The sequence below is a fragment of the Cucurbita moschata genome, unplaced genomic scaffold (assembly GCF_002738365.1).
Source record: "Cucurbita moschata cultivar Rifu unplaced genomic scaffold, Cmos_1.0 Cmo_Scf00007, whole genome shotgun sequence".
NCBI classification, from domain to species: Eukaryota; Viridiplantae; Streptophyta; class Magnoliopsida; order Cucurbitales; family Cucurbitaceae; genus Cucurbita; species Cucurbita moschata.
This window is the reverse complement of record NW_019268523.1, coordinates 1050592-1071012: the sequence shown is the minus strand read 5'-3', so window position 1 is coordinate 1071012 and position 20421 is coordinate 1050592. Positions and strand designations below refer to the sequence as shown.

General features: G+C 36.0%; 4 protein-coding genes across 7 annotated transcripts; 1 reads left to right on the top strand and 3 right to left on the bottom strand.

The window, feature by feature from the left end:
• Positions 1-955: 955 nt before the first annotated feature.
• LOC111444702 (6-phosphogluconate dehydrogenase, decarboxylating 3) lies at positions 956-4924 on the top strand. 2 transcript variants are annotated; one of them, XM_023082711.1, is made up of 2 exons: positions 956-1209; positions 3261-4924. In XM_023082711.1, exon 2 carries the CDS (start codon positions 3269-3271, stop codon positions 4730-4732), a length of 1464 nt encoding a protein of 487 aa, XP_022938479.1. In that variant the 5' UTR covers positions 956-1209; positions 3261-3268; the 3' UTR covers positions 4733-4924. The 2 variants fall into 2 exon arrangements, with proteins under 2 accessions (XP_022938479.1, XP_022938478.1); XM_023082710.1 differs by having other exon boundaries at positions 956-1211; positions 3264-4924.
• A 2922-nt stretch (positions 4925-7846) lies between these two features.
• Positions 7847-14900, bottom strand: LOC111444700 (protein NSP-INTERACTING KINASE 1-like). Of its 2 annotated transcripts, XM_023082706.1 has the most exons (14): positions 14761-14900; positions 14508-14630; positions 11354-11538; positions 11087-11219; positions 10876-10947; positions 10640-10783; positions 10486-10557; positions 10338-10397; positions 10159-10256; positions 9908-10057; positions 9404-9745; positions 8904-9283; positions 8327-8643; positions 7847-7865 (listed from the first exon to the last, which is right to left on the bottom strand). In XM_023082706.1, exons 1-14 carry the CDS (start codon positions 14781-14783, stop codon positions 7862-7864), a joined length of 2103 nt encoding a protein of 700 aa, XP_022938474.1. In that variant the 5' UTR covers positions 14784-14900; the 3' UTR covers positions 7847-7861. The 2 variants fall into 2 exon arrangements, with proteins under 2 accessions (XP_022938474.1, XP_022938473.1); XM_023082705.1 differs by lacking the exon at positions 7847-7865 and having other exon boundaries at positions 7915-8643.
• Positions 14857-18803, bottom strand: LOC111444701 (pentatricopeptide repeat-containing protein At3g02490, mitochondrial-like). Of its 2 annotated transcripts, XM_023082707.1 has the most exons (5): positions 16658-18803; positions 16082-16213; positions 15926-15978; positions 15241-15593; positions 14857-14987 (listed from the first exon to the last, which is right to left on the bottom strand). In XM_023082707.1, the coding sequence occupies exon 1, from the start codon at positions 18706-18708 to the stop codon at positions 16723-16725; it is 1986 nt and encodes a 661-aa protein (XP_022938475.1). In that variant the 5' UTR covers positions 18709-18803; the 3' UTR covers positions 14857-14987; positions 15241-15593; positions 15926-15978; positions 16082-16213; positions 16658-16722. The 2 variants fall into 2 exon arrangements, with proteins under 2 accessions (XP_022938475.1, XP_022938476.1); XM_023082708.1 differs by lacking the exon at positions 14857-14987 and having other exon boundaries at positions 15165-15307; positions 16505-18803.
• Positions 18804-19809: 1006 nt separating this feature from the next.
• Positions 19810-20101, bottom strand: LOC111445473 (late embryogenesis abundant protein 2-like). The gene is given in 3 exon segments (XM_023083874.1): positions 19810-19887; positions 19889-19930; positions 20024-20101. Coding segments are annotated over 3 exon segments (180 nt in total). The 5' UTR covers positions 20084-20101.
• Between the last annotated feature and the right edge of the window lie 320 nt (positions 20102-20421).

Below are 20421 nucleotides of genomic sequence, written 5' to 3'. Positions count from 1 at the left end.
AGAATAAAATATAAATTATTTATATTCAAATTGGAACCTGAAAGTTTTAAATTATTAGATAAATTCAATGTATTAATATATACTTATTTTTTATATATTACCAAATAAACAAAATATTTATTAAAGTCAAGTTTGGTAACATTTATTTTTGTTTCTTTCTTGTTTTTTGGTTTGTTTCAATTTAAAGAAAATGGAAGGCGTTTGGAATTTTTTTAAATTATTTTTTTTGTATTGGAAAAATAAAACTATGAATATATTTGGTAATAATATTTTTTTTGTTTGTTTCTTAAAATTTTTAATTTTAAAATATAAAATCTCATATGAAAATAAGTTTTTAAAATAAAAATTCAAAAAGTAATTATATAATCGAGAAAAATCAAATATTCTTGAAAGTATTTTTTTTATATTAAAAAATGAGAAACCAAAGTGGGATGTCCCACGGTTGTTGAGAAGAGAATAAATCACCATTTACAAGGGTGTGGAAACTTTCCCACGCGTTTTAAAGCTTGAGGGGAAGCCCGAGGGAAAGTCCAAAGAGCACAATATCTGATAGCGGTGGGTTTGGATTGTTACAAATTGTATCAGAGCCAGGTTTCGAATGATGTGTCAGCCTTCTCGCTGTTCTCCGAAGGAGGTAGACACGAGGCAGTGTGCCAGTAAGGTTGTTGGCCTCAAAAGGGGTGGATTTGGGGGGCGGTCCTACATCGGTTGGAGGAAGGAAAGAGTGTCAGCGAGGACGCTGGCCCTGAAAAGGGATGGATTGTGATGTTCATGAAAATCGAAAGAAAACAATATCTACTAACTGTGGATTTGAGTTGTTACAAAAACAAAAGCAAAAAAAAGTGAGTTTGGGAACATTTTAAAAAAATAAATTTTAAAAATAAATCCTTCTTTTATATATATATAAAGGTTATATGACGATGGTATGACGATATTCTCACCAACTGCCTATGCCCACCTACCAATGTCTCTGCTCTGGAGTCTGGAGAATGCTGCCTTATAAATTATCCTATTCGTGTTCGTCTTGGATGCCTCAGTTTTCTTATTCATTTCTTGTTTCTTCGTTGCGGACCCGCCAATTTCGACCTGCAATCCGAAGGTCTATATAGCGAGTTTTCGACTACCACCCATTTCAATCGATCGCAAGATCTTACGTTCTTGGGGTTTGCTTCTTTCTCGATCCGTTCCTTAGGCTGCGGATATTTTCAGGTTTGATTTCTTCTGGATCTTCATTGAATTGTCATCTTCATTGTGCCCTTTATGTGTTTGCTGAGATCTCCCTTCCCCCCGCGCGTTTAATGGCGCTTAATTCGTTGTGCAACTCTTCACCTCTGATTTTCCTTTTCTGATCTTGAGTATTCAAGTAGAACATTGCGGGTTTCAGATTTGAATCCTTTCCCACATTTTCTAGCTTTTTATGTGTTCTTACTCTTGGTTTTTTGTTTGATTTAAACAAGGATTTAGAAGTTACAGATTATGATGATTTTTATGTTGCTGATATGGTTCACTGCTTTAAGAAGATTCTAGATCTTGCTTTACTCTTGTGATTCATGGCCATTGTTTTTATAATTATAGAAGTCTCTCTTGTTGGTCTGTGATGCTGTGGTCGTTTTATTTGGTTATTTTTATCTGAGTGGAAGTTGTGCATGTTGTAAACTGTTTGGGTTTTATGGTGAAAGCATGAATGTAGGGTCCTGAAACAAAATGGAGGCTGTTGAGTCTCTTTATTGGCATCTTGGAGACCCAAGTCCAAACATTTAAGGCAACCTTTCTCTGCCAGAGATTCTTATTTTGCACTCTTCTCCTCTCTTTTGTTATTGTTACAGAGATGAAGAAATACCAGGGGAGTTTGTATTTTAACTAAATCAATTTGGAAAGAAGTACTATTTAATGTTCCTTCCCTATATTCCCGCATTTTTTTCCCTCTCTTCTTCAATACTCTATTACTCCACCTTTTCCATTTCCCAAACTCTAAAACTACCCCCTTTCAGTCAAGGTATATAGGCTACAACAAGAAGAAAAGAGAAGAATGGAACCACCAAGGAACCTTAGGACTGAATTTTTTATCAATGTTGTGTGAGATCCCTTATCGGTTGAAGAGGGGAACGAAAGCTTCTTTGTAAGGGTGTGAAAATCTCTCCCTAGCATACCCATTTTAAGAACCTTGAGGGGAAGCCCGAAAGGGAAAGCACCTTTGACGATTCTCTTTCTTTTTTACCATGTTTTCTGAAGGTAGCTGAAATTCTCCTTTTTTCCAAAAGTTGATGAAAAAGTGGACGGATATTGATTGTTCTTGGCTTGGCGCTCTTGCTTCCCTCTAAAGAAGCCCAACCATAACATTTTTCAATCTTAGGTGAATCACTAAATTCTTTCTGTACCGCCCTCTCTCGAAGCAGTGGCGGTGTGCTAGCGAAGACGCTGAGCCCCAAAGAGGGGGTGGACATCGGACGGTGTGCCAGCAAGGACGCTGAACCCTGAAGAGGAGGGTGGACATCAGACGGTGTGCCAGCAAGGACGCTTGGCCCCGAAGGGGAGGGTGGACACCGGATGGTATGCTAGAGAGGACGCTTGGCCCTGAAGAGGGGTGGATTGTAAGATCCCACATCGGTTGGAGAGGGGAACAATACATTCTTTATAAGGCTGTAGAAATCTCTCCCTAACAGATGCTTTTTAAAAACCTTGAGGGGAAGCTCGAAAGGGAAAGCCCAAAGAGGACAATATCTCCTGGCAGTGAACTTGAATTGTTACAAGTAGTTGAGTGTAAGTTAATACATTTAGGTTTAATACACTAAAAGAGAGACGCGTTAAGAATTTAGGTTGTAATTTTGAGAAAGTGGGTGGGAGGGATATTTTTTAAACAAAGCACAAAGTTCAAGTATATTTCTATAATTGGAATCAATTTAATTGTGTAACCAAATACTGTAAGTTATATGTAATGGGATATCAACACTTCTAACCGTTCCAAAAAAATTATATCAAACTCATACATTGTGTGAGTTCTAAGAATTTGGAGGGTTGTAATTTTAAGTGAATGCATCTTTAAACGGACTATTAGCTCTTCTTCGATGGGCTACTTTCAGGGAATTGACACTTTGCATGTTGTGTAGTTCTAACGAGGGGTTTTTCTTTGACACACGCAGCAATTGTTTTTCCTTGATACTTTTACTTGGAGTTTACAATAAGTTATTTTCTTTGGATCTTAGCGAACTATATATCTGTTTTTATCGGAGTCCTAATTATAAATCTTGAATGTGCGGTAGGTAAAAACATGGCTGCTCCTGCAAAACCTACAAGGATTGGCCTTGCTGGTCTAGCTGTGATGGGTCAAAACCTAGCCCTCAACATTGCAGAAAAGGGCTTCCCTATTTCTGTGTATAACCGAACGACCTCCAAAGTAGATGAAACAGTTGAACGAGCTAAGGTAGAAGGAGACCTTCCTCTCTATGGCTTCCATGATCCTGAATCTTTCGTTCAATCAATTCAAAAACCCCGTGTCATAATCATGCTTGTTAAGGCCGGGGCACCAGTTGACCAAACCATTAAAACCCTCTCTGCTTACTTGGAGAAAGGTGACTGTATAATTGATGGTGGTAATGAATGGTATGAGAACACTGAGAGAAGAGAGAAAGCCATGGCTGAATTAGGTCTGCTCTACCTTGGAATGGGAGTTTCAGGGGGTGAAGAAGGTGCTAGGAATGGTCCTTCGTTGATGCCCGGAGGATCATTTGAGGCCTTCAAGAACATCGAGGACATTCTTGTTAAGGTTGCAGCCCAAGTTCCCGATAGCGGTCCCTGTGTGACTTACATCGGCAAAGGTGGATCGGGTAACTTTGTCAAGATGATCCACAATGGAATAGAATATGGTGATATGCAGCTGATTGCAGAGGCATATGATGTTTTGAGATCTGTGGGGAAGTTGTCAAATGAGGAACTTCACCAGGTTTTCTCGGAATGGAACAAAGGCGAGCTTCTAAGTTTCTTGATCGAAATCACTGCAGACATTTTCAGTATCAAGGATGACAAAGCCGATGGCTACTTAGTTGACAAGGTTTTGGACAAGACTGGTATGAAGGGTACCGGAAAGTGGACTGTTCAGCAAGCTGCTGACCTCTCAGTTGCAGCCCCTACCATTGCTTCTTCTCTTGATGCAAGGTTCCTAAGTGGTTTGAAAGAAGAGAGGGTAGAAGCAGCCAAAGTCTTTGGATCAGGTCTTAGCGACGTCTTGGTGCCTCAAGAGGTCGATAAAGCTAAGTTGATCGATGACGTGAGACAAGCTCTTTATGCGTCCAAAATATGCAGCTATGCACAGGGCATGAATCTGATCCGTGCCAAGAGTAACGAGAAGGGATGGGATTTAAAGTTGGGGGAACTTGCCCGAATTTGGAAGGGAGGTTGTATCATTCGAGCTGTATTTCTTGATCGAATCAAGAGGGCCTACGACCGTAATCCTGATCTAGCTAACCTCCTTGTGGATCCAGAGTTCGCAAAGGAAATCGTCGAACGACAGTCAGCTTGGCGAAGAGTTGTATGTCTGGCAATCAACTCGGGTATCAGCACCCCAGGAATGTCTTCCAGTCTCGCCTACTTCGACAGCTACCGGAGGGAGAGACTGCCAGCAAACTTGGTCCAAGCTCAAAGAGACTATTTCGGTGCCCATACTTACGAAAGAACCGATGTCGAAGGATCTTTCCACACCGAATGGTTTAAGATCGCTAAACAACTTAAGAACTGAATGCATCCGTTGCCTAATCCCGAGAGTAAGAACACCTTTTATTTACAATAATCTTACCTCTGAACCATTGTTGATCATAGCTCATTTCATATGCATTTTGGTGTGAACTTGGTTACATAAACTGTGTTGTTTGAGTTTCAAGTTTGAATATGTTGTCTGATCAGGTTATGCTTTGAAAGATTTTCCATTTGATTTGCAATGAAAGCTGAATGGAGGATAAGAAAGAGAAACCCATCATTTTCCTAACAAAAGGAAACACTTTCTTTTTCTTTGTCTGATCAGGTTTTTTTTTTTTTTTTTTGCCTATTCCCTTCACCTTTTCAAAACTTTCGACGTGTTCGGTCCTAACTCGAACAGCGGTCAAATTTACCGAAAAAGATGTCCAAACCAATCAATGAAGCTGAAATCATTTAAAAGTTGAAGAAGTATTAAAAAAGAAAGATCGATACTATATAATTGGATATACTCGAGAAAAAAGCGATACCCAAATCCCATAGCTTAATTATATTAATTATATAGGCTCATAAAGTAGGTCAACTTTTGATCCTCCCATTTACATAAACTAGAACCCATAAATGGGTGTTTCCCTAATTTATTAAGGAGTTCATTGAGAATCAAAGTTAAGTGATGAGACAAGGGAAGCCCACATGTTGGTGTGGCAAATTTAAATGGCGGCTACTGTGTCGTCTGCCGCCGCAGACACTGCAGCCTCTATTGTGATTCTTACTTTTTTGTGTTCTTATTACGCGGAAAACAGACCAAAAATGGAATTTTCTTCTCTCATGTTGGTCTTCCATTTAAGTTTAAATTAATAAAAATATCTCTCTAAAAAATATCCTTTAAATTTTATAAGTTTTTTTTTTTTTTTTTAAATATATTTGATTTTTAAATTTTTATTAGGAATGTTTTTGAACTTTGGAAAAAAATTAAGGATATTTGGAAGATTTTAAAAGTATTTAAGGATATTAACGAATTTTTTAAAAATTTGATATTTTAAATACTATCCTTACCAAAAGTTATATACTGTTACTCTCTTGCTTGCATATATAACGTCTCTTTTAAAATCTCTCCTTCGAAAATCTGTCTTTGCTCTCGTTTTCTAAAACGTTCTTCTTAAACTAAGATAAGAGGCTCGAGCATACGTTGCTTGGCCGTAGGCGATACAAGAACGAATTGACTTAGCTCAATTGTCGTTGGAAAGTGAGCGTTGCACAATCGCAAGTCCGCTACCATCAAGAGTACGATTGCGACAAGTGTTAGAAAATGGAAGAGTATTTTTTAATTTAATCTAAGGTATTGTTAAAAAAAATTATAAAGTTAAATTTGAAAGAGAATATAGAAATAAGAATATAAAATTTGATTCCTTTTCTAACTTGTTTCAATTTGTATGGAAAAATTCTGTCAATGCCACCTGGATTTTGCTAACCTGTGGTAATGATTATATAAATAATTTAATTTAATTTAATTTGTAACAGTCCATAACTCGTTTTCATCGATTTACACTTTCCCGCTGCTAACAAAATTGGAAGAAGAAGAAGAAGATTGAAGCAAATCCAGAGATCGATTTCAGAACTGCTGGTTCGATCGAGAAAAAGAAGAAGAATCGGAAGGCGTAGCGGTGGCGAGGAACGACGGCGTGTTATTTCCGGCCATTATGACGACGATTTGAGGTTGCAGATCGGCGGCCGTTTTTGCAGGAGTATCGATCTTCGTCTTCTGGTCTTCTTCTTCGGAAGACGATGAAGAAGGTGAAGATGAAGAGCGTTTCCGGCAGGAACAAGTGAGTAAAATCAATGCGGTGAGGATGAGAAGTAGAGTTAGGCCTATTCCGCCGAAGAGATATGGTATCGGAGTGTTCCAGAGGTGGTGATGGCCGGTTTCCATGGCGGCGGGAGTGGCAGCGGCGGCTAATGACCTCATTCCTCTCCCTTTCTCTGTTTTTTNTTTTTTTTTTTTTTTTTTTTTTTGGCAGTGGGGGAATGAGAATGGAGTTTCGATGATACATGTATTTATAGGGGAAAAGATATTTCATTTAATTTTTATTAAAAGTAAAAAATAACTATTTTAATTAATCTACTATAATTTTCAATTATTTATTTAGTGGGTTTTCATTTTTTTTTCTAACTAAGAATATTTGAAATTTTATTTTTTAGTTTTTAAATTTTTATTATTTTTAAATATTTTAATTCGATACCTTGTCACCATCTCGCGATTGTGCGGCACCCACTTCCCAGCAAGAAGTGAGTTAAGCCAATTCAGTCTTGCGTCGCCTACGACCAAGCAATGTATGCTCGAGCCTCTGTCCCCAATTAAAGAAGAAAGTTTTAGAAAACGAGGGCTTGCGCCGCCTACAGCCAAACAACGTATGCTCGAGACTCTGGCCCCAAGTCAAGAAGAAAGTTTTAGAAAATGGGAGCAACAAACAACGTATGCTTGAGCCTCTGACCCCAGTTCAAGAATAAAGTTTTAGGAAACGGGTAGTGAGATTTCGAAAAAGAGTTTTGAAAGCAAGATATGAAAGATCGAAATTTGTGTTATATGTGATGCGAGAAAAAAAGGCAACAACAACGGTTTATAACATATAACTATCGGATAAGGCGATAACCCTAACATTTTCCTACGACTAATTCTCTCTTTAAAGTATGAAGCACCGCATTGATGTAGAAAGTGACTTTCAATTCTTTTAAGTTTTTCCTTTATTTGCTATGTCAGATTATGGTTACAATCTTCGATATTAATTTAAATTTATGATTTATATAAATAATAAAATATATTAGATAATTATTGAAAAACATAACATTGGTATAATTTTAAAAAAAAAATTGAAAATTTATTAAAATTTAAAAGACCATAATTCAAACATGGCTTCCACACCAACCCATTTCTCCCTACGTCTTTTAAAAAAAAAAAAATATATATATATATATATATATATATATATATATAATGGCTGTTTGTTTTATTGACTATGGTGGCAACTTCCAATAAATGCAGTAACTTTGGGGCCAAAATTGCTTTGTGGTTCATGGGCTTATGTGAGGAACAGATCAGCATTGGGCTTAAATGAATTTGGGCCAAAAGCCCAAAGCCCAGTTCCTTCACCTGGAGGGATGAGCTGACCAAAATATATCAGCTTTTGCACATCAGTAGTATGAATTGTACCAACACTTGAATAAAAATTCTATCCAAAACACCCATAAACCGACAATCCGTTTGATAACGTTCTTGTTTTTTTGTTTTCTGTTATTGAAAATTATGCTCGTTTAGTAGTCGTTTTTGAAACCGTAGCCAAATTTTTTTCAAATGAGAGTTCGAAAAAACTGTCTTTGAAATTTGGCTAAGCTTTCAAAAACGCTCGAAAGTGAGAAAAACTAAACAAAGAGAGCATAGCTTAATTTTACTAAACAGAGAACTCAAACAAAATCGTTATCAAACGGATCTATACAATTAGAGAACGAGAGAATAACAAAACCGTTGTGGAGCTTCGACGCTCTAATATGATACAACAAACTTTTTCAAAAGCTTAATCTATGAAAATTTTCTCATAATACTAAACTCTTCAAGAACTGATAAAGAAAGAAGAAGGATTTTCACCTTGGACCAGAGAGCTCCATGGCTTGGACCAACAAGGATGAGTCATCTGTGAGATCAGAGTATCTGTCAGATGAAGAGAAATCATGAGGTTTGCACTTTGTTGAGTCAACTCTCTGAGAAGCTTCCCATCTGACAGCAAGACCTTCTCCTTCAAGCATTCTGACAACTTCTGACATCTTTGGTCTGTGCCCTGGTTGGTATTGTGTACACAACAGAGCCACTTGAACCATCTCCTCTAGCTCAACTCTGTCATAGTTGGCTTTCAGATCCTTGTCCACTAGCACTTCCAGCTTCTTCTCCTGGTGAATCTTCTTCACCTGTAATTATAAACTCAGTGTCATTCATTTTCATCTTCTAATGCTCAAACCATGCCTTCCCATTTCAATCGACACGTATTCGTAACTTCCTTTGGTTTATCGATGTCGAAAGCTCGAGAGGAACACAATAACAATGGCATATTTTGTTGTGTTCTCCTCCCTCTTGAATGAAAACTTTGAGAAGCTATAAAAGTTCTTAAGAATAATCAAAGGATAACAAAGATGAGATATGTGTATTGTTTTTATATGGTGATGCATACCCATTCAAGAATGCCTCCTTTCTGATTAGCTGCTTTGCCAAACTCAAGGGCTTTCTGCCCTGTGATCAGTTCAAGGAGTAGAATTCCGAATCCAAAAACGTCTGTTTTCTCGGATGACTGCCCAGTCGAGAGATACTCAGGAGCTATATGACCCACGGTGCCTCTCACAGCAGTTGTGACATGTGAATCTTGGTGGTCGAGAAGCTTTGCCAACCCGAAATCTCCAACGACAGCCTCGCAGTAGTCGTCGAGCAATATGTTTGCAGCCTTAACGTCTCTATGTATGATCTTTGGGTCACATTGTTCATGGAGGTATAACAATCCCCTTGAAGCTCCTATAGCAATTCTCTTCCTTGTTCCCCAGTCTAATACTGGTTTTCCTGCGAAAGAAACCGATAATTTTCTCGTGTTTCAGTGTCGGACATTGGATATTGTAGCCTGCATATGGTCAGTTATCAAATGTATAGATGGATATTCAATGATGCTCTTAAAATGGCCACCTTTGAGACGTGATGCAACGCTTCCATTAGACATATACGGGTAAACAAGAATCCTTTCGGTTGGTGTGTTGCAAAACCCGTACAGTCGGAGGAGATGACGGTGCACGGCTAGGCTGATCATCTCGACTTCAGTCTGAAACTGGATATCACCTCTACTCGCATTGCCATCCTTGAGCCTTTTAACAGCTACAACCGTTCCATCTGAAAGAATTCCTTTGTAAACATTTCCAAAACCTCCCTTTCCTAGTATGTTCTTGCTGCTGAAGTTGTTTGTTGCTATCTGAAGTTGTCTAAATTGGAACCTTCTCAGATTTCCAAGCGAAATTTCCTCATGTTGTCCGTCTGCAATTGCAGTAAGATGCATAGGACATATATTAGAATGATAATACAATCAATACTGAAGCTTAACGTTTGGCCTTATCGTTCAGTTCAGATGTTGGGATTAGCGTAAATTTAACAGTAATCATGAGAAGAAAAACCGGTACAATGCTCCAATCAATTTACCTTTTACATCGAAAAACGTCGGGCGATTGCTTCGTCTTCGCCACCATATGAACAGTCCAAATACAAGAACAATCAGACATAGGCAAGCTAGGCTCAAGCCAAATGTAAGGGCCATTTTATGACTTTTCAATCTCACAGCAGGTAAACCAGCTAAAGAAGCAAAGAGAACAGAATTCTTACAAACAATAACTACTGAATTGGAAAGGCTCTGAAGGAATTCATCAATGGCAATGTATTTACATGAACCTTACTTTGTGTACTGTTCAAGTTCATGGACATGGGCATTAGAGTTGAACCGTGGCAACCGACCTCGGACCCAGTTGCACAGATCAGAGGGTTTCCAACAATGCTGCAATATCATAAATATTACGTGAGTGAGATTTCACACAGAAAACACACACACATACAGAGGAAAGAGAGTGATATATACTTGAAAGTTTTGCTGGGAAATCTGGGGAGAGGGCCACTGATATTATTATAAGACACATCGCTGCATTACAAACAAATTTAGAATAAGAAACTAAATTCAAGAGCAAGCTTTCGTCAAGATGGATGAATTTGAAAAGATTTGAACTTACAGAAACACAAGCTGTGTCATGTTAGCTACAGACATTGGAATTACCCCAGAAAGACTGTTGTTGTTAAGCCTCCTAAAATCATTGAAGAACAGACCAAATTAAACTAAAACATTTGAGGGAAAGCAAGCAAAAGGCATAATAGGAAGATGCTTACAAGTACTGTAGGCTTCTCAAATGGCCTAAAGAAGAAGGAATTTTCCCTGTGAAGAAATTGCTTGATAGATCAAGTGTTTGGAGCTTTGAGAGCCTCTCAAGCTCTGGGGGGATTGGGCCCGTAATATTGTTGTTCTGCAACAGCCTATTGAGCAAATGCAAACCAATTCGGTTACTTATTTTTCTCCATTTTCAAGGGGGAGAAAGGAAAAGAAAGGCCTTGTCATTTTAACTTACACAATTTGAAGGTTTGTCAAATTCCCAATGCTTGAAGAAAGAGTCCCAGACAGGTTCTGACTTGGAGTCCCTCTGCATTACGTACAAAACCCACCAAAAGAAAGAAAAATGAATCAGAACTTCAATGGTGGATTGCCTCCATTTTCCCAACTCTTCATCTACAAATTTTGAGTTCAAATTCTTAAAGAAGAAGGTGGAGAAGAGGATTAACAGGCCAATGACAAGGCTGTCAGGGGAGCAAGTAACCATAGTCCAACTACATGGGTCAACAGAGTCTCCATCCCAATTCTCAAGCACGCCATGGGGATCTTGAAGTGAAGCTTTTATACCCATCAGAGCTTGAACTGAAATGAAACAGTGAAAAAATGAAACCATTTCCCCCATGAAAATTCTGCATTTCCCATCTTAAAATGGCCTAAACAGACACACCCATCTTGCAGAAAGAAAAAGAATTTTGTTCTCTTTTTCTCTTACTTACCTTCATAGTTAACACCTTTGGGAGATAGCAAGCCATTTATTGCAGAAGCCCAAAACAATAAAGAAGCCACAAGACAAGAAGCAGTAGCCTCAGTTCTCTTCATTCCCAGTAAATGCTCATGTACCAAAAACCAGACACAAGCCAAGCAGAAGGCTGGAACTATTGCAAATGGGGGCTGGGCTAAGCTGGTTGAAGAACAACAACAACAAGGAAAGAGGGGGTCTGGCTGTTTAATACGGAAATCTTCGAATCACAACCAATTTTTGTGGTTTTTATGCCAGAAATCCCCCATCAACCAAAAATGGAGGTGGAGGGGCAGTGTGCTTTTGGTGGCAGTGAGCAGAGGCACTAACAAAGCATGCTTGTCGTTTGAGACAGTAAATTTTGAAGAATATAATATGGAGAGCCTTAAAAAGCATCAAACAAAACAAACCAAATCCACGTAAGTTCAAGATTAAAATAAACAAAAAGAGAACAGAGATTGGGCATTATTTTACCTTTAATCTTGTCCTATGCTTTTAAAATGGTGCCATGTGAATCGAAAATTCCCTTAACATAATATTATTCATCTTGTAAAACAAGTACAAACTAAAGGATATTGAAAGCGGTGAATCAAAACCATTCAAAAGCTCCTTTTTTTTTTTCAAAAACTGCCAGCTGGAATAAGAAATCTAAGCTCTTGATAAATCCTCCAAAACCAAACATTCTTTTCCTTTCCTAAAGACGACCCAGTTAAAATTACACGATTTTGATTCATGGGTCAGTGAAACCAAATGTAAATTCACCCAATATCATGTAAAAAGCTCATTTTTTTCCCAAGCTGATGAAGAATGAACCACTCTGAGAGATTAAAAAAGGGGATAACCCAGTAAAAATTAGTCAGTAAAACCATACGAAAATTCATTCACCCAATTTCATATCATTCAACAGTCCAGAATGAACAAATCAAGGCATTGAAAGTCAGAAAGTTAGAGAATGTGAGAATCTCAAGGAGGCTATGGAGCTCGAAGGTGATGATAATGGAGTTGGCTATTCCATTCATCTTTTCGTGAATCTGGTTTTGCTTTTTTTCTTCTGTCTTTAAAATTCTGGATTCGTTCATTTCAAAATTCTGTCTCAGTTTTGAAATGTTGGGAAGGAAAGTGGGGATTTACAGATGCTGGCTGGCTTTGTATCAGAAAAGAAGCATTGTCGGAGACAGTCATTCCACCAAAACCGTTCAAAAAGAAAAGTGCTTTTGGAAAAGCAAAAGCTGACATGTTTTTTTCTCTCTCTTTCTATTTGAATTTGTTTTGTGTCTGTAAATAATGAGTTTATTTTGTTTGGTGATGAGATCCTCCGTCGCAGGGCCTGCGCGTGCAAAGAGAAGAAGCTCAAATTACAGGCTTCTTCCGACCTCCACCTCTCTTCATCATCATCCTCATCATCATTGTCTTTTCACATCTTTCTGTCCCACTAATCTTTCCCAAGTTTCTTTTTTCTTCTTCTCTATGGGTTGAGTTAAAGAATAGAAAGATTTAGCATTATCTAAAATTTGGAGACGTTATAAGTAACTTACAAAAGCAGAGAATATCTACTAGTATTACAAATAGAATCAGATCTAAACACTAGATAGTGTGCTAACGAGGGTGTTGGATCTCCAAGAGAGTAGATTTTGAGATCTCATGTCGGAAAGAGAACGAAACATTCAATAATCTTGCACCAACCTATCTCGAGAGAGCTACATTTTATGGATGATACTTTAAAGATCTAATATTTAAATTTTAAAAAATGATAATAAAAAACAAAGTTTATCTACCATATAAATTATACAGGAAATGTATATAAAAAATGATTAATTTGTTTAATCATATAATAGATTAAAATAACTGAAGATTTGATGAGAGAAGGTAATCACATATACAAAATTCAAAATTGAAATAAAAATCTAGTAAATTTTCTTAAACTGATGATGGTTCTAAAAAATTGTGAAAATGAAAAATAAAAAGTAGAATGGACCAAGCATAACAAAAGAACACAAAACTTTAATAAAAGAATGACAAAAGTGAGCAAAGAGATTAAATTCCCAAAAATTGTAACAACGCCTACACCTTCATTGTCTTATTCTTCCACCAAATCTATATATATATATATATATATATAATTTTTTTACAATTCCAATAATACCCTTATACTTTTAAGAAAATAATTCAAATATCCTTACAATTTGTTTCAAAAATACTCACCCAATATAAAAAAAAAGTGAAAGAATTAAAATAATAATAAATAATGACCAACAAAACACTATTTGCTTAGGAAAAAGGGATATATGAGGGAACAAGGTGTCCCATTTTCTCTATTCTCTAAAGGAGACTCACCAAATTTTAATTGCATTTTTCACGGGTTAATTTGGTCAATTCACTTTTCTATGTAAAAATAAAATAAAAATAAAAAAGTTTAATCAATCAAGACACCCTTTGTTGGGATAATTTGCCTCCCAAAAACATTACAATTTTCAAACCAAATTTTGGATATGGTTTTGGGATGCTCTTTTATCTTACTATCATTGTTTAGAAATTATTTGAAATTATTTTTGGATTTCATACCTTTCGATTTCCTAGAATTTTGAAATATTCGGGCATAAATTTGAATTTCAAATGGTAATACAAAGTAATTATGACTATTTGATATTTAAATTTTGTGGATAAATAAGAGTTCTTAAAATAATAAAAAAAAAATGGACAACTCATACTACTCAACTTGACCTAACTCAAAAGTAGAAAGTTAGGTTCTGATTTATTCTAGTAGCCAATCCGACCAATCTTAAATTTCGGGTTAGTCTAAAAAATTTCCAACCAAAGTAGTAAAAATTAAGTAGCTATTTATTACAAAATAGTTGTATTAATGATCGACATAATTGTAATTAAAAAAGGTTCAAAGGTGAGACAAATTGTAGGACTTTTTATTTTATTATTTAAAAAAAAGTATATATATATTAAAAAAAAAACTTTTAAAACCTCCTAATCTGTCCCCTAAAGTTTAAAAATTTTGGCTTGGACAATATCAAATCATACACCATCTTAATTTCTTCATTAATCAAATTTCTAATCCAATATTAAGCAAAAAGAAGTAATCAGCAGAGATCAAAACTAAGATAATGGTAGGGAAATCCAACCTTTTTTCTTTTTGTCGAGACAGCATAATAACCCTCCCAATGAAAACTTGAAGGCCTGATGAAATGGCTAAAGATATTGCAAAGTTGGTCCCCCAACAGCACCACCACCTCCATTGCTGGTCTCTGCAATAAATGTAGTGAGAAATGGATAAGCAGCAAGTGGGGGAAGCAATGGCTACTAATCATACAAAAATGATGACAAGTTTGTCACACTGTCTGTAAGAACCTAAGTTGTCTTTTGTTTGCAGCCTACATTCTGATCAACATCACAGCCATTGAAGATGACAATCCAAAGGCTCCAACACAAATGAAGACACTTTCTTTCTTCTTTTCTTTTCTTTTCTTTTTTTCTCCTCTTCTATTTTCCAACCTGGTAATGAACGCACAGCAAAGTGATACAAACCCTCTTGGCTCGTTTAGTCTCACTCATATCGTTTTGCTCATGGACATGTCCTAATCAACCTGTTTGGCAAAGTTTGTCTTCGCTTGCCAAAAGAATTATTATTCAATTCAACATGGGGAGAAAAAACCAAGTATCAGCAATCAGAACTATGATATCAAACAAAAAGAATGATACATGACTAATCTTGCACTATCGTTCTACTTTTAATTTGAAAACTCAATAACGAACCCATGACGCATCAATAGATAAGTAGGAAATGACCGCATTAGTGAAATAAAATATCTACTACAGTCAATCCAAACATAACTTAATAGATAAGGTACTCATTACCATTTCAAATATCGATGGCTAAATCTCCCCCTTACAATTTATATTTAATCCCATGGTACAAGAAAACCTGCATGAAAGTATATAACTAAGACAAATATTTGAGCAATTATCAAATTTGCAAGAGTTTTGAACTTTTAAGACTTCGAACACATTCTGGAGACTAACAACATGTATGGCTTTTAAGAAAGCTAGATTGTTTGTCAAAAGTGACTGCTAATAAGACTAGGTAGCTTTATGTTAGCTAAACAGATTGATGGGGCATTTGATGTTTCATGCTATGCGTTATAATGCGTATAATCAACATCTTCTTTTACCACCTTTGCTGCTATGACAAGCTAGAATCCATTGCTTTGCTTTAGACCAAAGATAGGCATTTGTATCACTTTTCAAATATATTAAAGAAAGAAAACTCAAGGCAGCATAAACATGATTGGCATTGGTTACATTAATACACAGATCCACCAAATTTTCATAACTAATAGAAGGAAAGAACATCATTATGAAAAATTGTTAAGCTCAACACGATTAAGCACATTATGAGTCAGGTAGGCGAGGTGGGGGTATTAAGAAAGACAAGATGTAGTGCTAACAAATGTTTTGAATGTAACCAAATCAGTTGTCTTCCATAAAACACTAAGAATGAACAACTCAAACCAAGTTCATTATGGGTGAGAACACACGCTACCTTTTCCACTCGTTTAGCAATGAGAACCTTTAACACAAGGAGTGAGAAAGTTTCTGCATGAACAAAAATGGTTATAATAAAGTAAACAAGGCAGAATGCTGGTAGAAATGTGCAGCCTAGTCTAGAGTCCAAGATAAGCAGAGTTAAGGGCTTTACCATACAATAAGCCTCTTATACAGCACCACCTACAGAATTTTATCTGATGTTCTTGGCCCCCAAGAAGCTTTAAGAGCAACATCTTGGAGATGACGGCCTGAACTTTCAGCTTTTCTGGAAGTTTCCTATTTTCTACATAAAACTCAAATAGGAACATGTACTAGGGGTCAAGAATCAATCACTTCATCGATGTTTTTCCCACTATAATTTTGAAACAAATCCTCTCTGCATCTCATGAAGAGATGTTGAAAAAAAGTTATTAAAATAAGTTTTTAAAAGTTAATTGGTTTAAAAGAATAATAAAAAGCTGGTTTTGCCAACAAAGTAATTCATACTCAATTTAGAACATTTAGTAATTTGATAACGATTTATTAACTACGTAAAAACACAACTTTAAAGGAGGCTACAAATGAGAGACCCTACATTACATAAATAAGACAGGAAGTATAAACTGGAGCTTCCTTGATCACAGGAAACTTGTTTCCTTGACTTTTATTCACCACAAAGAAGTTAATCGAATCAAGCTCCAATGGGTCAACAAATTTTGAGAAACAGATGAAATATTTGAAACAAAACCTTTTAATTGATCAAATAACACATGAAACCTCATAAACTACATCGTAGGGAGACATTATGCGATTCTAAGAAGCCAGATTTGGGGAAGCAGCAGCTTCTACAGGCTTCATGGAATAAAAAAGATTCAAAACATCAGCATGGTTACGAATGTCACTGGGGCATTTTGAAAGAAAGTCTTGAGCATCTCCGTGCCTTCCAGCTTGGAAAAACGCTTCAAACAAATGGAGAAACACTGACGTAGAAGGAAATCTCTTTGATGTCATTGCCTTTAGGAAACCAATGGCATCATCGGCGGTTCCAGACTTCGATACGTAAGAGATAAATGGTTCAATAAATGGTGGGAATTCATGATTTCTCATCATCCCCAACAATTTCAAAGCTTCTTTGAATTCCCCTCGTTGCAGTAGCTTGTTTATCAATGCTTTGTATGTAGAATGCCATGGCTTTAGCTGCTTTCCATCAACAAGATCGGAGAGAAGGTGGCTAGCATCAGTTTCACGTCTCTTTTGACAGTAAGCATTTATTATTAAATCCAAAGCATATCCAGCATTAGAGACGTCTCCTTTTTCAACCATTTTGTGGATGCAATCAGAGGCCATAGCAAGATCTCCAGCAGCACAAAGCCCTTCAATCAGAGATGCCCAAGTCTTGTTGTCTGGATTACATCCAGAAGCTTCTAAGCCGTTCATGAAATCATTAGCTTCATCACTTTTTCCAGTCCTACTGAGTCGATATGCTACCTTTCTCTTCAAACTACCACTAAATTCATATCCATACTCTTTCATTACATTTAAAACCTCAGTGTACTCTCCAATCCTACCAACAGTAGACAGAGACTTGAGAACTGCAGAAACCATTGAATCTGTCAACACATTACCTGTCTCTGTAAATACCTTCAATGTCCTTGAGAATAGATCTAGATCTAAGTGCTTACTAACTGCTATTTTCTTTAACAGAAAAGTAAGACAATCCACCGAAGGCTTATTACCTCCTGCCATTGCAAACACATACAAATTTACAGCTTCCTCAATCATTCTTCTTTTACAAAATCGTCCCAACACCTTGGCAAATGTCTCTACCCCCATTTCGTAACCATGGCTCCTCATTTCATCTACTACTTTCCAAAATCTATCTATACAATCTTCCCTTCCTAACACCCTGGCCATGGCATTATAAGTTTGCTCATCGTGCTTAAACATCCCACTCTCACCAATCCATCGGAAAAATATAAATGCTTTTGCCGGATCTGTGCAAAGATTCTCCAATATCATCTTAACCATGTCACTTGAAAACGAAACATTCATATCACACAGTTGCTGCTCAACATCATCTCCCCACACATTGTTCCTGACAAGTTTGCAGACAATTGAACCAATCTTCTCCGGAGACTTGTCTGTGGATCCCGATGCAAACACATCTCTCAACTTCTCAGCTTCACTCTCCAATCCATCCTTCTCAAACTTCTCCAATACCTTATCCCGTACAGTTTTAGATATCCCATAACCCTTTTTCTTCATATCGCAGTTTAAATCCCAAAACTCCCCAACGTGGTCATTAACACCTAGGATTCCCAGCATCAAGTTATACGACTTGGAGCTAAGTTTCTCGCCATAATCCCCCGAAACCCAATTGAAAAACCTGATAGCACTATCAGGGTTCGATTCGAGCTTCCCCAATACCTCCAACACCAAATCATGACTAATAACAATACCATTCGACTCTAAATCTTTCCTAATTTCATCCACGTCCCGAGATTTAGAGAAAATATCAAACACAACAGCGTGATCAGACTCCTTCTGTTCAATCACCGATTCGGAGGAGAACGTTCGAGGAGTGCCGTACCTAGATTTCACGATACTCGTGCATTGAGAATCGGAGATGGGCGGCGACGCCGTGCCGTGAACGGGATGCTTAGGAAGTAGTGAAGATAGAAAGCGAAGTGATTGCAGATTGGGATCGGAATGTACCTGAAAATGTGAGGCGTTGGATGAAATCCGAAGCTGAGAGCGAAAATGAGCTCGCAAACGTAGCAGTCGCCATGAATATCTCATATTGCGGCTTTAGGGCACAGAATCGGAAGCAAGGGCGAAGCTAAGTGAGACGCAGAGAGACACTGGTAGAAGTAGGGTTTTAGAGAAGATATGCTTTAAGTCTTAAAAATAAATAAATAAATAAATAACGGTTGACACGAAAATCGAATTTATTGGAATAAAAAATCAAAACCTTTTTTTTACATTTTTATTTTAGATATTTTTTTTATTATTTAGTTAAATTTTAAATATTAATAGACCTTATTACTCATTCAATTAGTCCATTAAATTTTAATTTTTTTAAATACTTCTACCTTATAAAATTATTGATATTATAAAATATCATTTGGTATTTTTTTTAATTAATTTTGTATATTAACTAAAAATCAAAATATTGAAATTACATCTACATTTTTATTTTAGATATTTTTTTTTATTATTTAGTTAAATTTTAAATATTAATATACCTTTACCGATTCAATTAGTCAATTAAATTTTAATTTTTTTTAAATACTTTTACCTTATAAAATATCATTTGGTACTTCTTTAATTAATTTTTTATATTAACTAAAAATCACAATATTGAAATTATATAATAAAAAAATATTTAAAAATCAAAATATATTTTAGCACCCGTTTACTATTTTTATAGACTCCAAATTGAATGCTTAAATTTAATTCCTTTATATTAATTTTTTCTATACATATATTCTATTAATATTCTTTTAAATTATTTTAATTTTGGTAAATGATACAAAATATTAATCAATTTATGGTATTATATGAGTTCGTAGAAATTAGAAGGCACGTAATATTATTTTCAACTATATTCAATTATCGTATTAATTTTATTTATCTTAATATATTGTTAAAATCATTTATATAATTATCAAATTATATATAATTAATTTTATAAAATTTATTATTGTTTCAAATGTATATAATTATAAAATATTATATTTATTTTGTTGTAATTTTCTCTATTTCTAATCACTTTTTAAAACAATTATTTTAATTATTATACAAAGCCTTTAAATTAACCAACTAATCGTTTATTATTAGAAAAGCTCTAGAAAAGAGCATCAAACAAAATTAATGGAAAAATATGAACGATAGGTGATATCATTTGTTCACGGCATCCTTAACAGCATCTGCAGCTCCTTGTGCCTTAGCCTTCATTTGTTGGCCTGTCTCTTGTACCCGACTCTTTAGCTACCGTGTCGTTCATATTGCTCACTTTCTCCTATATTAAGGATACAAATTAACATGTTACCGATGTATTATCAATAGCTAAAAACAAATGTGATTCAAACCAAGACGTCAGTGAATAGAAAACCTGAGTTTGACCCTTGGCCTCTCCGACACGGTAGCTCATCTGACTCGAGTTATCCGCCATTTCAATTCTTTATTGATAAAGATTCAAAAACACCAGAAGAAAAAAAGAATGAGAATTTGGAAACCACATGTGTGAATATGGCTCTAGTTTGTTGATTTATACGGTTAGGTTAAATTAGGCTCTAGTTTGTTGATTTATACGGTTAGGTTAAATTAGTTTGTGTGTGAATATGGCTCTAGTTTGTTGATTTATACGGTTAGGTTAAATTAGGCTCTAGTTTGTTGATTTATACGGTTAGGTTAAATTAGTTTGTGACACATGTAATACGATAATTGAATCATAGCTCCACGTGTCTAATTTTCATTGGAGTTGTCCATAGAGGCCCATTTGACCAGGGA

Coding starts and splice junctions, on each gene's coding strand:
- LOC111444702 (XM_023082711.1), top strand. CDS start 3,269: ATGGCTGCTCCTGCAAAACCTACAAGGATTGGCCTTGCTGGTCTAGCT.
- LOC111444700 (XM_023082706.1), bottom strand. CDS start 14,783: ATGGCTGTGATGTTGATCAGAAT. Junction 10,558..10,639: donor TTGAGAAGCCTACAGTACTT/GTAAGCATCTTC, acceptor CAATGATTTTAG/GAGGCTTAACAACAACAGTC. Junction 8,644..8,903: donor AAGGAGGCATTCTTGAATGG/GTATGCATCACC, acceptor TTATAATTACAG/GTGAAGAAGATTCACCAGGA.
- LOC111444701 (XM_023082707.1), bottom strand. CDS start 18,708: ATGAGATATTCATGGCGACTGCTACGTTTGCGAGCTCATTTTCGCTCT.